The 16,248-nt window shown below is 44.5% G+C and overlaps 2 protein-coding genes across 2 annotated transcripts; both read left to right on the top strand.

The window, feature by feature from the left end:
* The first annotated feature begins 1,910 nt into the window (after positions 1-1,910).
* LOC132574846 (mas-related G-protein coupled receptor member H-like) lies at positions 1,911-2,900 on the top strand. The gene has a single exon (XM_060243077.1). It carries the CDS (start codon positions 1,911-1,913, stop codon positions 2,898-2,900), a length of 990 nt encoding a protein of 329 aa, XP_060099060.1.
* Positions 2,901-12,697: 9,797 nt separating this feature from the next.
* LOC132574845 (mas-related G-protein coupled receptor member H-like) lies at positions 12,698-13,667 on the top strand. Its single transcript, XM_060243076.1, is given in 2 exon segments — positions 12,698-12,754; positions 12,756-13,667. Coding segments are annotated over 2 exon segments (969 nt in total).
* Positions 13,668-16,248: the final 2,581 nt, after the last annotated feature.

The raw sequence follows: 16,248 nt of genomic DNA, 5'->3' as shown, positions 1-16,248 counted from the left end.
AACCTTGTTGTGCATATTCAAGGTGAAGAATGATGCCCTTTGATTCAAATTAAATTCATACTAGCCAGAGTACTGTGTGCAGTTCTGGAGGCCTAATCAGTTCCAGATTAAATCCTGTGGCGACTCGTAAGCAGTCAAAATCTTGGGGGGGGGGGTGTTGCAAATTATCTCAGAGTCTGAGCACTTGCCCCCTCCACGGCCCCTCCCCCTGCAGCCTGCAGGCACCTTCTCAAAAGCCTCTTTGACAAAGCTGCGGGGGAGAGGCAGAGAGAGGCAAACTTGGCCACAACGCCAGCAGCAGCCTCACCAGACAAGTTAGGCAAAGAGTGGCTCCAGATGCTGGCTGCACATTCAGGCTCAGATGGCTAAAAGTAGGGGGGGGAACAGGGGGAAAGCTGGCTTGTGGCCCCTAAAGGCGTGGGGGGGCCCATAGGCAAGTGCCTCCTTGGCCTGTTAATCCAACCCTGGGTCTAACTTCAAAAACGACATGGACAGAATGGAGCAAGTGCAGAAGAGAGTGACAAGGACAATCAGGGGCCTGGAGTCCAAGCCCTTGAAGGAAAGGCTGAGGGATTTGGCGATGTTCAGTCTGGAGAAGAGGTGGTTGACGGAGGATAGGATTGGTCTCGTTCAATATTCGAAAGGCTGTTTCTTAGAGGAGAGCAGAGAGCTGTTCCTGTTAGCATAGGGTTGCCAAGTCCAATTCAAGAAATATCTGGGGACTTTGGGGGTGGAGCCAGGAGACTTAAGGGGTGGAGCCAGGAGACATGGGGGTGGGGCCATAAGCAAAGTTGTGACAAGCACACTTGAACTCCAAAGGGAATTCTGGTCATCACATTTAAATGAACCACATACCTTTTAAATGCCTTCCCTACATTAGAAATACTGAAGTATAGGGGTACTTCTTTTGGGACTCTTAGAATTAGACCCCCTAGTCCAATCGTTTTGAAACGTGTGGAGCTTTTTGAGAAGAGTCATCAGATGCAATGCTGAAAATTTGGTGTATCTACCTCATAAAACAACTCCTCCAGAGCCCCGATCAATTCTCTATTAAACCCAATGGGAATCGATCTCCATAGGGAATAATGAAGTGCCCGGCATTCATTTCCCTCCCCCCCCCCCATTTCTGATGACTCTGAAGCAGGGAAGGGCCCCCTCCCACCTGGGGATGGGCATCTCTACTCTTGAGTTGCTGAACTTCCAACTTCTTCAAAGAGACAGAGCAACCAAAGGTTCAAGTTTACCTTTCCTATGCAAACGACCTCTAACAAGATTGTGCTACCAACAGAGGTTCTGGGCTGCTTTCACAGGCACTCCCCTGTGCTGCATAGGGTGGTGGTGGGCTCCCCTCATGGGCAGCCATCGAGCAGCAGCTGAATGAACCCTTGTCTGGGATGCTTTAGGCAGATTCTGCATTGATTGGACTGCACGGCTTGTAGGGCCCCTTTCAACTCCAGGACCGATTTCGCACTCACCGGAAGCCGCTCTCACGTTTGTCTTCTCAGCGCGGCTTCCTTCCCACTATCTGCCCCGGGGCTGCAACAAGCGTCGGAGTTTTTGTGCAGCAAAGAGAAACTGGTTTTTAGCGGTTTCTCTTTGCTGTGCGAAAACGCCGATCCTTGCTGCAGCCCCGGGGCAGATCGTGGGAAATCGGAAGGAAGCCGCGCTGAGAAGACGGACGTGAGAGCGGCTTCCGGTGAGTGCGAGATCGGTCTTTGATTCTATGAAATTAACCTCACTAGTAACTCATTGTCAAATAGAATGAAGTCACGCTGAAAACCTCAGCTGTTTAGTCACAAAACAAGATCTGAATCCCCTCCCTTTCCTTTCTCCTAGGCGAAGTGTAAAGGCAAGCATTGAAAACAAGAATGCACCAAGCATCACAACCAACCTCCATGGCAACTCTTTTCATGATGGATGCAGTCCTGGAAAATTTTAATAACTCTAATTATACTTACTCTTTTTTCCCAAGTGTCAGTGAAAAATATAATATTTCAGAAGGTATTTCATCTCATAGCTTCATTGACAATGGAAGAAAACGTTTTTTTGAAATCCATATTGCAAAAGTTATTAATATCATTGTATTTGTCATCTCCATTTTTGGAGCAGTGGGGAATGGAATTGTCATCTGGCTTCTCGGCTTCCGCATTAAGAGGAATCCTTTCATGACCTACATCCTGAACTTGGCTGTCGCTGATTTCGGGTTCCTCCTGTCGCTTTCAGTTCTGCTTCCTTGCTTGAGCTTTCTATTTTATTTTGGCTTTGATAAAACTTCTCTGTCATTCTTTCTTCTGGCCATATTAATGAACGGTGCTAGTCAATTTCTCCTGACGGCCATCAGCATTGACAGGTGTGTGGCCGTCTTCTTCCCACTCTGGCATCAATGCAAGCGGCCCCCGCGTATGTCCACCATTGTCTGTGCGCTCATATGGGTCCTCTCTGTCTTGCTTACTGCAATTACCATCACTCTCGTATTTTTTAATACAAACGAACAACCAATTGAAAACTTCTACCAGTTTATTGTGAATGCTGTGCTTTGCCTCCCGGTCATGACAATTGCCACTGTGTCCCTATTCATCAAAGTGTGGTTGAAAGAACAACAGCGTCGAAGGGGAAGGCTTTTGACCATTGTCTTGCTCACTCTTCTCTTCTTCCTCCTCTTTGCTTTTCCAGCAAATGTCATTTTCATCCTCGCTCATTTTGATTATTTACCAGAATATATGTCAACTGTTCCAGCTCTATTAGACTGTTTAAATAGCAGCGTCAACCCATTCATTTATTTCCTGGTTGGGAGACCATGGAAGTCTAGACACAGGGAGAGCATGAGGGTGATCCTCCAGAAGGTTTTCAAGGAGGAAAAAAGCTGTACTGAGGAAACCCCAGCTGAAACCCAGTTATGATGCCATTCCAAGAGTCAAATGCTTCTTCCTTTGACAGGCAAAGTCCACTCTGGTTTTCAATTGTAACATGCATTTAAAAAAAAAACACAAAAACAGTATGGTTAGGACACATGCTGTTGCAACATCTTTTTAAAATGAAATCTCCTTCTCTGGACGGTGCCTGACATCCTTTGAAGAAGACACATACCACTGCAACCAGAAGGAAAAGGGTTCCAACTACACAAGGGCTCTTTGGCAATCCTTTTTCTCTTCCATAAACACATGAAACCAAAATGTATTCCTCTCTCTGAGTTATTATTATTACCTTTAATTTATACCCCACCCTCTCTGCAAGCGGTCTCAGGGTGGTTAACAATCAATTCTTGAAACAAGCAATCCTCCTGCGGCCATGTAGAAAAGTTCTGTTCCCTAAGGTGCTTTTTGAGATGAAACTCTTTTTAAAAATAGCTAGAGGCTGAGATGTCAGACTTGAGCCTCACCACTGAAGTCTGCTTCTAGAAGCTTACAGTCCCACTGAGGAAAACAGGTGACCACAGATTCAACTGCTACAGTACAAAAAAATAATGGGCAAACTCTTACACGTCTTTTGTGGCTAGAGCTGCATGTAGGACCAGTCCTAAAGAGAACCAGTTTGGTGTAGTGGTTAAGAGTGGCAGCACTCTAATCTGGAGAACCAGGTTTGATTCCCCACTCCTCTTCCACATGAAGGCAGCTGGGTGACTTTGGGTCAGTCACAGTTCTCTCAGAGCTAATTCACCCCCACCTACTCAACAAGGTGCCGATTGTGGGGAGAGGAAGGGGAGGTAATTGTAACTGCTCTGAGAAGCTGCTTTGAAACTCTCTCAGGTAGTGAAGGGCAGGGTATAAAACTAATTCTTCTTCAGGTAGTGGAGGGCAGGGTATAAAAACTCCTCCTCCTTTTCTTCTTCATAAACCTTTATAGAATTCCTTTTATCTACATTTCTGCACTGTACCACCAGGGATGCAAAATCATCACCAATCTATATTGGATGTGTACAATTTTATTTTGCAAAGGAACTAAGCATATATGCCCTGGCTATTGACAGGCTCCATCATTGATATCTAACATTTACAGCTTAGCTAACATCCCTGTTATTGCCGCTCCTTGCTGAATTGGTTGATCATTTTTTTTAAATGTTTGTTATCTTTTTGTCTGTATTTTCCACTGATGCATTGCCTGTGCAAAATAATTGATTGACCATGTGTGAGTTGTGCATGACTTCTTTTGGAACCTTGAATAAAACTTTGTTGGACTCAAACTTTGTTCTAGGAAAGGGTATACTGTTGTCTTAACCGAGTAGATTCACCTGGGGTCAATAAGGTCAAAGAAAAGAACGGAGTTTTCAGCTTTGATCACGCAAATCACCTCTCGGGCTATGGGGCCCAAAATAAGTTCCAACCCTTAATCTATCGTCACTGAACAGGAGTTGGGCACTTTAAAAGGTAAAAGAGATGATGCCGTGCGTTCACGAGGAACTTAGGATCTGTGCTCATAGCTGTTCAGCGCCAATAGATTTAAAACTTTGGGTTAAGAACATCAGATTAATATGCCACAAATCATCCATTTTAGAGCACAGAAAGAAAAATGGAACTCCCAAGATCTCCATTCTCAAGCTACATTAGACTCCCAGACAATCGCTTGAAAATACCTTTGCACTGTTTACCAATGCAAAAAGCAACTTTCCCTTGAGACATAAGATCTTAGATGCAATTTCCTCCCCTCATAAAGGCTTTCAAGAACATCTTGGGAGAACTGCAGAATTTCCTATTTTTAATGGATGCTCCTTCCTGGGTATCTGGTCAGTGCATTTGGATGTAGACTCTGTGCCCCACCCTGTTGAATCAAGTCAAGTATCTCTTGGTCGTTCTCTAGCTGGGGGTGGGTAATCAGCACTGGATGGACAAATTCCTTTAAAATCAAAAAAGTGATCAAGACCAAGATCTCAAAATTCTGAAGGGAATATCTGAAGTTTCTTTCCCAAGTCTCTCTTAGTTGTTCTCTAGTTGGGGTTGGATGATCAGCATTGGATGGACAAATTCCTTTAAAATCAAAAAAGTGATCATTAAATTTTTTCTAAATTCTGAATAGAATGTCTGAAGTTTCTTTTCATCTATTTTGAGACGGGGTTTGGACTGGGAAAAGGTAGAAGCTGGAAGCTTTTTCTTTGTTATCAATTCTGCTTTCCCATCTTTTTTCTTCGACCTTTTCTTCCTAAGTTAAAATATACTGTTCAGTCCTTGCGTTTAACGTAAACCTGGGACCAGTTTTGCACTATGCTTGGGTTAGACTTCATTTTAGATGGGTTAGACTTCATTTTGCATAGAATGAGGACTATTCCTGTTTACTTAAACCAATTTCACACTATGCTTGTTCCAGGATGGAGAGCCCTTTTGGTACCGGGGCTTCTCTCTGTTGTTGCACAAATTGCTCTGGAAGAAGAAGAAGAAGATGACATTGGATTTATATTCCGCCCTTCACTCAGAGTCTCAGAGTGGCTCACAATCTCCTTTATCTTCCTCCCCCACAACAGACACCCTGTGAGGTGGGTGGGGCTGAGAGGGCTATCACAGCAGCTGTCCTTTCAAGGACAATCTCTGCCAGAGCTATGGCTGACCGAAGGCAATTTCAGCCGGTGCAAATGGAGGAGTGGGGAATCAAACCCGGTTCTCCCAGATAAGAGTCTGCACTCTTAACCACTACAGGGGAAGAAGGTCTATGAGAGCTATGGCTGATCCAAGGCCATTCCAGCAGCTGGAAGTGGAGGAGTGGGGAATCAAACCCGGTTCTCCCAGATAAGACTCTGCACACTTAACCACTACAGGGGAAGAAGGTCTATGAGAGCTATGGTTGACCCAGGGCCATTCCAGCAGGTGCAAGTGGAGGAGTGGGGAATCAAACCCGGTTCTCCCAGATAAGACTCTGCACACTTAACCACTACAGGGGAAGAAGGTCTATGACAGCTATGGTTGACCCAGGGCCATTCCAGCAGGTGCAAGTGGAGGAGTGGGGAATCAAACACGGCTTTCCCAGATAAGAGTCCGCACACTTAACCACTACACTAAACTGGCTCTGGAGCTGCAAGTTGGTGTGCCTCTATTCTGCAGCAAGTGGAATACATTTATCAGCGTATCCGCTTGCTGCAGAATAGCAGCATGCCAACTCGCAGCTCCGGGGCAATTTGTGCGAAAACGGAGAGAAGTCCCAGTAGCAAAAGGGCTCTCCATCCTGGAACAAGCATAGTGTGAAATTGGTTTAAGTAAACAGGAATAGTCCTCATTCTATGCAAAATGAAGTCTAACCCTTCCTAAATGCATTCACTTCCGTACTGTGACGATGACAATCAATATGGACTGTCCGCCAGAGTCTCGAGGCGGCAGGAGGAAGGTGGCGGGCCTAGCTCGCCTGGAAAATTATAGATGTTTGTATGCAAATGCTAGAAGCATTCGAAGTAAAATTGGTGTATTGGAATGTTTAGTGTTGGGAGAAAACATAGACATTGTGGGAATTTCAGAAACTTGGTGGAATGAGGAGATTCAGTGGGACACGATGATTCCTGGATATAAGTTATATCGGAAGGATAGGGAGGGAAGGGTTGGAGTTGGGGTGGCTCTGTATGTCAGAGAGGGTATACGGTCCAGTAAGACTGAGGTCAGAGAATTAGATTCACTTTTAGAGAATTAGATTCACTTTTAGAAATGCTTTGGGTTGAAATAGAGGGCCCAAAAGGAAATTTAACTATGGGAGTTTGTTATCGCCCACCAAATCAAAAGAGAGAGGACGATTATAATATGATGGAAGGCTTAAAGATAGCGGCTAAACGTAAAAACTGTGTCATAATAGGTGATTTTAACTACCCGCAGATTGATTGGGTCAATATGTGTTCTGGTCGAGAGAAAGAGATTGAGTTTCTTGATGCTCTCAATGACTGTGCTATGGAGCAGATGGTCTCAGAACCTACCAGGGGTGGGCCGATCCTGGATTTGGTCCTAAGTAATGCCAAGACTTGGTGAGAGATGTTAAAGTGATTGCGCCACTTGGGAGCAGTGACCATAATGTTATTGATTTCACCGTTTGTATAAATAGGGAGTTGTCCAAAAAGACCGCCACAACCACGTTTAACTTTAAAAGGGGTAAATACACTGAGATGAGGAGGCATGTGAGGAGGAAACTGAAAGGAAAGGTACATACGGTCAAAACCCTTGGGGAAGCTTGGACGCTATTTAAAACTATAATCCTAGAAGCTCAGATAACATACAAGTTAGGAAAGGCACAAACAAGCATAAGAAAAGGCCTGCGTGGTTAACAAACAAAGTATTGGAAGCTGTAAAAGGTAAGAAAGACTCCTTTAAGCGGTGGAAAACCAGTCCAAGTGAGACTAGTAAAAGGGAACACAGGCTGTGGCAAATCAAATGCAAGACTGTGATCAGGCAGGCAAAAAGGGACTATAAGGAGCATATTGCAAAAAACATAAAGACCAACAATAAAACTTTCTTCAAATATATTAGAAGTAGGAAACCAGCCAGGGAGGCAGTGGGGCCCTTGGATGACCATGGGGTAAAAGGATTACTGAAGGAGGATAGGGAAATGGCTGAGAAGCTAAATGAATTTTTTGCCTCCGTCTTCACTGTGGAAGACGAGAACGTTTTGCCCACCCCAGAACCACTAATTTTGGAAGGGGTGTTGAAAGACCTGAGTCAGATTGAGGTGGCAAAAGAGGAGGTCCTACAACTGTTAGACAAATTAAAAACTAATAAGTCACCGGGTCCGGATGGCATACATCCGAGAGTTCTGAAAGAACTCAAAGTTGAACTTGTGGATCTTCTAACAAAAATCTGTAAACTTTCATTGAAATCTGCCTCCGTTCCTGAGGACTGGAAGGTAGCAAATGTCACCCCCATCTTTAAAAAAGGTTCCAGAGGAGATCCAGGAAATTACAGGCCAGTCAGTCTGACTTCAATACCGGGAAAGTTGGTAGAAACCATTATCAAGGACAGAATGAGTAGGCACATTGATGAACACGGGTTATTGAGGAAGACTCAGCATGGGTTCTGCAAGGGAAGATCTTGCCTCACTAACCTGTTACATTTCTTTGAGGGGGTGAACAAACATGTGGACAAAGGAGACCCGATAGATGTTGTTTACCTTGACTTCCAGAAAGCTTTTGATAAAGTTCCTCATCAAAGGCTCCTTAGAAAGCTTGAGAGTCATGGAGTAAAAGGACAGGTCCTCTTGTGGATCAAAAACTGGCTGAGTAATAGGAAGCAGAGAGTGAGTATAAAAGGGCAGTCTTCGCAGTGGAGGACGATAAGCAGTGGGGTGCCGCAGGGCTCGGTACTGAGTCCCATGCTCTTTAACTTGTTCATAAATGATTTAGAGTTGGGAGTGAGTAGTGAAGTGGCCAAGTTTGCAGATGACACTAAATTGTTCAGGGTGGTGAGAACCAGAGAGGATTGTGAGGAACTCCAAAGGGATCTGTTGAGGCTGGGTGAGTGGGCGTCAACGTGGCAGATGAGGTTCAATGTGGCCAAGTGCAAAGTAATGCACATTGGGGCCAAGAATCCCAGCTACAAATACAAGTTGATGGGGTGTGAACTGGCAGAGACTGACCAAGAGAGAGATCTTGGGGTTGTGGTAGATAACTCGCTGAAAATGTCAAGACAGTGTGCGTTTGCAATAAAAACAGCCAACGCCATGCTGGGAATTATTAGGAAGGGAATTGAAAACAAATCAGCCAGTATTATAATGCCCCTGTATAAATCGATGGTGCGGTCTCATTTGGAGTACTGTGTGCAGTTCTGGTCGCCGCACCTCAAAAAGGATATTATAGCATTGGAGAAAGTCCAGAGAAGGGCAACTAGAATGATTAAAGGGCTGGAGCACTTTCCCTATGAAGAAAGGTTGAAACGCTTGGGACTCTTTAGCTTGGAGAAACGTCGACTGCGAGGTGACATGATAGAGGTTTACAAGATAATGCATGGGATGGAGAAAGTAGAGAAAGAAGTACTTTTCTCCCTTTCTCACAATACAAGAACTCTTGGGCATTCGATGAAATTGCTGAGCAGACAGGTTAAAACGGATAAAAGGAAGTACTTCTTCACCCAAAGGGTGATTAACATGTGGAATTCACTGCCACAAGAGGTGGTGGCGGCCACAAGTATAGCCACCTTCAAGAGGGGTTTAGATAAAAATATGGAGCACAGGTCCATCAGTGGCTATTAGCCACAGCGTATGTGTGTATATAATTTTTTTTTGCCACTGTGTGACACAGAGTGTTGGACTTGATGGGCCGTTGGCCTGATCCAACATGGCTTCTCTTATGTTCTTATGTTCTTACTTCCCTTGCAGGTTCCATGCAGTTTGCAAAAAAAGCCCACCCCTCAATTTCCATTACATTTGTTATGATCCTCCACTTCCAAACCTTGTTGGGAATTTCTTGCAAGTTCCCTTTTCAGGGATGGGATTTCTCACAAGACATGAAATCCGAGAATCCATTTCCTCCACACTTAAGGACTTTTTATGGTAACCTCTGGAATAATAGGTTTTGCCCATCTCTAATGGGTTCCAGTTATGCATTTATGGGCCATGCATCAAGATGGTCCATCTGTACTTCACCCACGCTGCCAGAAGAAAAAACTATTCCTTACAATGAAGGGATCTTTGAGTCTTTAAAGCTTAAACCCTGAGGTCTTGTTCGTCTCTAAGATGTTATCGGACCTGAATATAACTGTGCTCTTGCAGACCAACATGGCTTCCCTCTGAAACGATTTCTCAGACAGGTGCATTTTTGGAGATGTGACTAATGCTTGATGGGGAAATTTTCTTCAGTCCAGAGGAAAGAACATGATGGAGATGCCATGTAGACCATCTTCTGTCTCTCACTGAGACCCAGGAAGTCCTAGAAGCTTCTTCAGGACAACCTGAGTTCAAGGATAGAGAGGTTTCTACTGGGTGGAATGGAGTACCTGAGGTGGGTTCTTCCACAGCAATCATAGCTTGCGTGGAATCAGAGTCCCTTGATGGGGCTGTGAATTCTCCTTGTGATGGTCCTGAATGTCCAGAACCTGCAACTTTCTCAGAACTATCTAAGTCAATGGTAACAACAGAAGGACTGCTTTCACTTCTCAGATCAAAAAGACTCAAGAAACAACCAGTAAACCTGGACCTGTAGATAGGAGCAGCCAGGAAATCCTGGGCAGAATAACCACACCCCTATCAATGACTCAGATTCAGCAGACTGCCTGATATGGATCACTGGTGAGTTGTTCATTCTGTTTGGTAGTCTTTTTGTTGGGGGGTGGGGGTGGAGGAGTAACTTAAGAGTATTTCCGCTGCTCTGTAAGAGATATACCAGACAGTTGTGTGTGGGGTTAGAACATTATTAGCCTCCGTCCCTAGTAAAAGGCTGTGTCCAGTTTCTTTCGAATATCTGGTGAAGAAGGTAAGACTTTGCATGCGATCCCTTTATGTTGCTGAATTCACCTCCTTGGGTGCTCTACATGTTCTTTTTTCTTTTCTTTTTTTTTACCCTATTCTCCAGAGTGTACACAACAATGACGACTGCAGATTTGTACCCTCCCCTTCTCTCTGAATCAGAGACTCAGAGCGGCTTACAATCTCCTTTATCTTCTTATCCCGCAACAGACACCCTGTGAGGTGGGTGGGGCTGAGAGAGCTCTCACAGCAGCTGCCCTTTCAAGGACAACCTCTGCCAGAGCTATGGCTGACCCAAGGCCATTCCAGCAGCTGCAAATGGAGGAGTGGGGAATCAAACCCGGTTCTCCCAGATAAGAGTCTGAACGCTTAACAACAACACCAAACTGGCTCTCACTTCCTATAAGTTCCTCAGCTTCAACCCGTTAGTCCTTATAGTAACCAAAAGGAAGCCCTACCGCTTCTAGATTTATCTGCACCTGTTCCTCCCTTGCTTCTTTCTGTTGTCTGTACTCTGCTTCTTCCTTTCCACTCCTTTTGTCACGTGCCTCCGCTTGAAACATTTATATTTTGTATGTGCATTGTGAGTTCCTTAGTCAGATGCCAATATTTGTGTTTGATGTGATCTCTGGACTCTGATCTCTGATGTGATCCCCTTTAAGCAGGTCCTGAAGCCTTGATTGCGGGGACAGCAAGCAAGAGGGAAGGATAAAATCATAGCGACCAAGCTCCTGAAAAGGGGAAGAGGTGAGTGAGCAATTATGAGGATTTATTCAGCCACAGAGAAAGGAAACCAGGGAGGTAGACTCTGTCCAGAGTACTGGATATCTACATGGATAGATGTTCACTTTAACTTATGGAGATGGAAAGTGTAGCTGACTTACAGTGACTCCTGCATGTTTTCCAGGCAAAAAACGCTTGGAGGTGGTTTGCCTTTGCTTGCTTCTGAGGCACAACCATGGATTTCCTTGGTGGTCTCCCAACCATGTACTAGCGAGGGCCAGTCCCACTTAGAAGCCAAGATTTCGTGAGATTGGGTGAGCCTTGGCCATCCAGGTGCAGACAGCTTTAACATATATGACTCTGAAAATTGAAAATAATCATCAGATGCAATGCTGAAAATGTGGTGCTTCTACCCCAAGAAACAACCCCTCCAGAGCCCCAGATACCCCCAGATCAGTTCGCTATTAAACCCTATGGGAATCGATCTCCCTAGGGAATAATGAAGTGCCCGGCATTCGTTTCCCTCCCTCCCCCCCCCCCATTTCTGATGACTCTGAAGCAGGGGAGGGCCTGCTCCCACCTGGGGAAGGGCATCTCTACTCTTGAGTTGCTGAACTTCCAACTTCTTCAAAGAGACAGAGCAACCAAATGTTCAAGTTTACCTTTCCTATGCAAACGACCTCTGAAAAGATTGTGCTACCAACAGAGGTTCTGGGCTGCTTTCACAAGCACTGGGAGCAGCCGTGTTGTTCTGCCTGCTCCCCCCGCCCCCGTTCAGCCTTAAAGACACAGACACACCATCCCAAGAGGAAGCCTCGGGAGGTGGAAAGGCACATGGTAGCTGAGGGTGGGGCTTCCCCCCGCCGGCCAGCTGACTGGGAGCGGGAAGCAAAAGTGGGAGACCCCCTCTGGAACCTGGGGATTGGCAAGCCTATGTTAGCAGCAGATGACAGGACTCAAAATAATGGGTTTAAATTATGCATGGATGGATATTTGGGGGGGGGGGGTTCAGAAAGAGCAGTTCAGCAGTAGAATCAGCTGCATAGGGAGGCGGGCTCCCCTCATGGGCAGCCTTCAAGCAGCAGCTGAACAAACCCTTGACTGGGATGCTTTAGGCAGATTCTGCATTGATTGGACTACAGGGCTTGTAGGACCCCTTTCAACTCCAGGACCGATTTCACACTCACCGGAAGCCGCTCTCACGCTTGTCTTCTCAGCGCAGCTTCCTTCCCACTATCTGCCCCGGGGTTACAGCAAGCGTCAGAGTTTTCATGCAGCAAAGAGAAACTGGGTTTTAGCGGTTTCTCTTTGCTGTGGGAAAACACCGATCCTTGCTGCAGCCCCGGGGCAGATCGTGGGAAATCGGAAGGAAGCCGCGCTGAGAAGACGGACGTGAGAGCGGCTTCCGGTGAGTGCGAGATCGGTCTTTGATTCTATGAAATTAACCTCACTAGTAACTCATTGTCAAATAGAATGAAGTCACGCTGAAAACCTCAGCTGTTTAGTCACAAAACAAGATCTGAATCCTCCCGTTTCCTTTCTCCTAGGCGAAGTGTAAAGGCAAGAACTGAAAACAAGAATGCTCCAAGCAGCACAACCAACCTCCATGACAACTCTTTTCATGATGGATGCAGTCCTGGAAAATTTTAATAACTCTAATTATACTTACTTTTTTTTCCCCAAGTGTCAGTGAAAATGATAATATTTCAGAAGGCATTCCATCTCATAGCTCCTCTGATAATGGAAGAGAAGAGAGTTTTGAAATTCATATTGCAAAAGTTATTGATATCATTGCATTGGTCATCTCCATTTTTGGAGCAGTGGGGAATGGAATTGTCATCTGGCTTCTTGGCTTCCGCATTAAAAGGAATCCTTTCATGACCTACATCCTGAACTTGGCTGTCGCTGATTTTGGGGGCCTCCTATCACTTTTGGTTCAGATTCTTTCCTTGATTAGATTTATTTTTTTACCATTCTTTTTCCTGGCCATATTAATGAACAGTGCTAGTCTTTTCCTCATGGCGGCCATCAGCATTGACAGGTGTGTGGCCGTCTTCTTCCCACTTTGGCATCAATGCAAGCGGCCCCCGCGTTTGTCCACCATTGTATGTGCACTCATATGGGTCCTCTCTGTCTTGCTTACTGCAATTACCATCACTCTCGCATTTTTTAATACAAACGAACAACCAATTGAAAACTTCTACCAGTTTATTGTGAATGTTGTGCTTTGCCTCCCGGTCATGACAATTGCCACTGTGTCCCTATTCATCAAAGTGTGTTTGAAAGAACAACAGCGTCGAAGGGGAAGGCTTTTGACCATTGTCTTGCTCACTCTTCTCTTCTTCCTCCTCTTTACTTTTCCAGCAAATGTCATCTTCATCCTCGCTTATTTTGATTATTTACCGATATATATGGCATCTGTTCCAGCTCTATTAGACTGTTTAAATAGCAGTGTCAACCCATTCATTTATTTCCTGGTTGGGAGACCATGGAAGTCTAGACGCAGGGAGAGCATGAGGGTGATCCTCCAGAAGGTTTTCAAGGAGGAAAAAAGCTGTACTGAGGAAACCCCAGCTGAAACCCAGTTATGAAGCCATTCCAAGAGCCAAATGCTTCTTCCTTTGACAGGCAAAGTCCACTCTGGTTTTCAATTGTAACATGCATTTAAAAAAAAAACGGTATGGTTAGGACACATGCTGTTGCAACATCTTTTTAAAATGAAATCTCCTTCTTTGGACAGTGCCTGACATCCTTTGAAGAAGACACATACCACTGCAACCAGAAGGAAAAGGGTTCCAACTACACAAGGGCTCTTTGGCAATCCTTTTTCTCTTCCCTAAACACATAATAATAATAATAATAATAATAATAATAAATTTTATTTATACCCCGCCCTCCTCGCTGAGGCAGGCTCAGGGCGGCTTACAGGACATGGCAAGAGCCATATTAAAACAATAAAACAAGATTATACAGTTCAATACAGTTAACAATTAAGTATTTAAATAATATAAAAACAGCCTAAAAATATAATCTAACAGTGCTACTATCTCAGTTATATTAATGATGGTGTGATGTTTATTCCAAGCTCCATCTTAGAAGGCTAGCCGGAAGAGGGCGGTTTTGCAGGCCCTACGGAATTGGCCAAGATCCCGCAGGGCCCGCACCTCTTCCGGCAGCTGGTTCCACCATTGGGGTGCTTTTATAGAGAAGGCCTGTTCTCTAGTTGTTTTTAGTTTGGCCTCTAAACCATGAAACCAAAATGTATTCCTCTCTCTGAGTTATTATTATTATTATTACCTTTAATTTATACCTCGCCCTATCCGCAAGCGGACTCAGGGTGGCTAACAATCAATTCTTCAAACAAGCAATCCTCCTGCGGCCATGTAGAAAAGTTCTGTTCCATAAGGTGCTTTTTGAGATGAAACTCTTTTTAAAAATAGAGGCTGAGATGTCAGACTTGAGCCTCACCACTGAAGTCTGCTTCTAGAAGCTTACAGTCCCACTGAGGAAAATAGGTGACCATAGATTCAACTGCTACAGTACAAAAAATAATGGGCAAACTCTCACACGTCTTTTGTGGCTAGAGCTACATGTAGGACCAGTCCCAAAGAGAACCAGTTTGGTGTAGTGGTTAAGAGTGGCAGCACTCTAATCTGGAGAACCAGGCTTGATTCCCCACTCCTCTTCCACATGAAGCCAGCTGGGTGACTTTGGGTCAGTCACAGTTCTCTCAGAGGTCTCTCACCCCCACCTACTCAACAAGGTGCCGCTTGTGGGGAGAGGAAGGGGAGGTAATTGTAACTGCTCTGAGAAGCTGCTTTGAAACTCTCTCAGGTAGTGAAGGGCAGAGTATAAAACTAATTCTTCTTCAGATAGTGGAGGGCAGGGTATAAAACCTCCTCCTCCTCCTCTTCTTCTTAAACCTTTATAGAATTCCTTTTATCTACATTTCTGCACTGTACCACCAGGGATGCAAAATCATCACCAATCTATATTGGATGTGTACAATTTTATTATGCAAAGGAACTAACCATATATGCCCTGGCTATTGACAGTCTCCATCATGGATATCTAACATTTACAGCTTAGCTAACATCCCTGTTATTGTCACTCCTTACTGAATTGGTTGATCATTTTTTTTAATGTGTGTTATCTTTTTGTCTGTATTTTCCACTGATGCATTGCCTGTGCAAAATAATTGATTGACCATGTGTGAGTTGTGCATGACTTCTTTTGGAACCTTGAATAAAACTTTGTTGGACTCAAACTTTGTTCTAGGAAAGGGTATACTGTTGTCTTAACCGAGTAGATTCACATGGGGTCAATAAGGTCAAAGAAAAGAACGGAGTTTTCAGCTTTGATCACGCAAATCACCTCTCGGGCTATGGGGGCCAAAATAAGTTCCAACCCTTAATCTATCGTCACTGAACAGGAGTTGGGCACTTTAAAAGGTAAAAGAGATGATGCCGTGCGTTCACGAGGAACTTAGGATCTGTGCTCATAGCTGTTCAGCGCCAATAGATTTAAAACTTTGAGTTAAGAACATCAGATTAATATGCCACAAATCATCCATTTTAGAGCACAGAAAGAAAAATGGAACTCCCAAGATCTCCATTCTCCCAAGATCTCCATTAGACTCCCAGACAATCGCTTGAAAATACCTTTGCACTGTTTACCAATGCAAAAAGCAACTTTCCCTTGAGACATAAGATCTTAGATGCAATTTCCTCCCCTCATAAGGGCTTTCAAGAACATCTTGGGAGAACTGCAGAATTTCCTATTTTTAATGGATGCTCCTTCCTGGGTATCTGGTCAGTGCATTTGGATGTAGACTCTGTGCCCCACCCTGTTGAATCAAGTCAAGTATCTCTTGGTCGTTCTCTAGCTGGGGTTGGATAATCAGTACTGGTTGGACAAATTCCTTTAAAATCAAAAAAGTGATCAAGACCAAGATCTCAAAATTCTGAAGGGAATATCTGAAGTTTCCTTTCAAGTCTCTCTTAGTTGTTCTCTAGCTGGGGTTGGTTGCTCAGCACTGGATGGACAAACTCCTTTAAAATCAAAAAAGTGATCAAGACCAAGATCTCAAAATTCTGAAGGGAATATCTGAAGTTTCTTTTCCAAGTCTCTCTTAGTTGTTCTCTAGTTGGGGTTGGATGCTCAGCATTGGAT

Source organism: Heteronotia binoei, chromosome 7, assembly GCF_032191835.1.
Source record: "Heteronotia binoei isolate CCM8104 ecotype False Entrance Well chromosome 7, APGP_CSIRO_Hbin_v1, whole genome shotgun sequence".
Classification (NCBI taxonomy): Eukaryota; Metazoa; Chordata; class Lepidosauria; order Squamata; family Gekkonidae; genus Heteronotia; species Heteronotia binoei.
Note: the sequence above shows the minus strand (reverse complement) of the source record. Positions and strands in the feature narration are given on the sequence as shown.

What these genes read in the sequence shown, in the direction of transcription:
- LOC132574846 (XM_060243077.1), top strand. Translation starts at nt 1,911, where the DNA reads ATGATGGATGCAGTCCTGGAAAATTTTAATAACTCTAATTATACTTAC.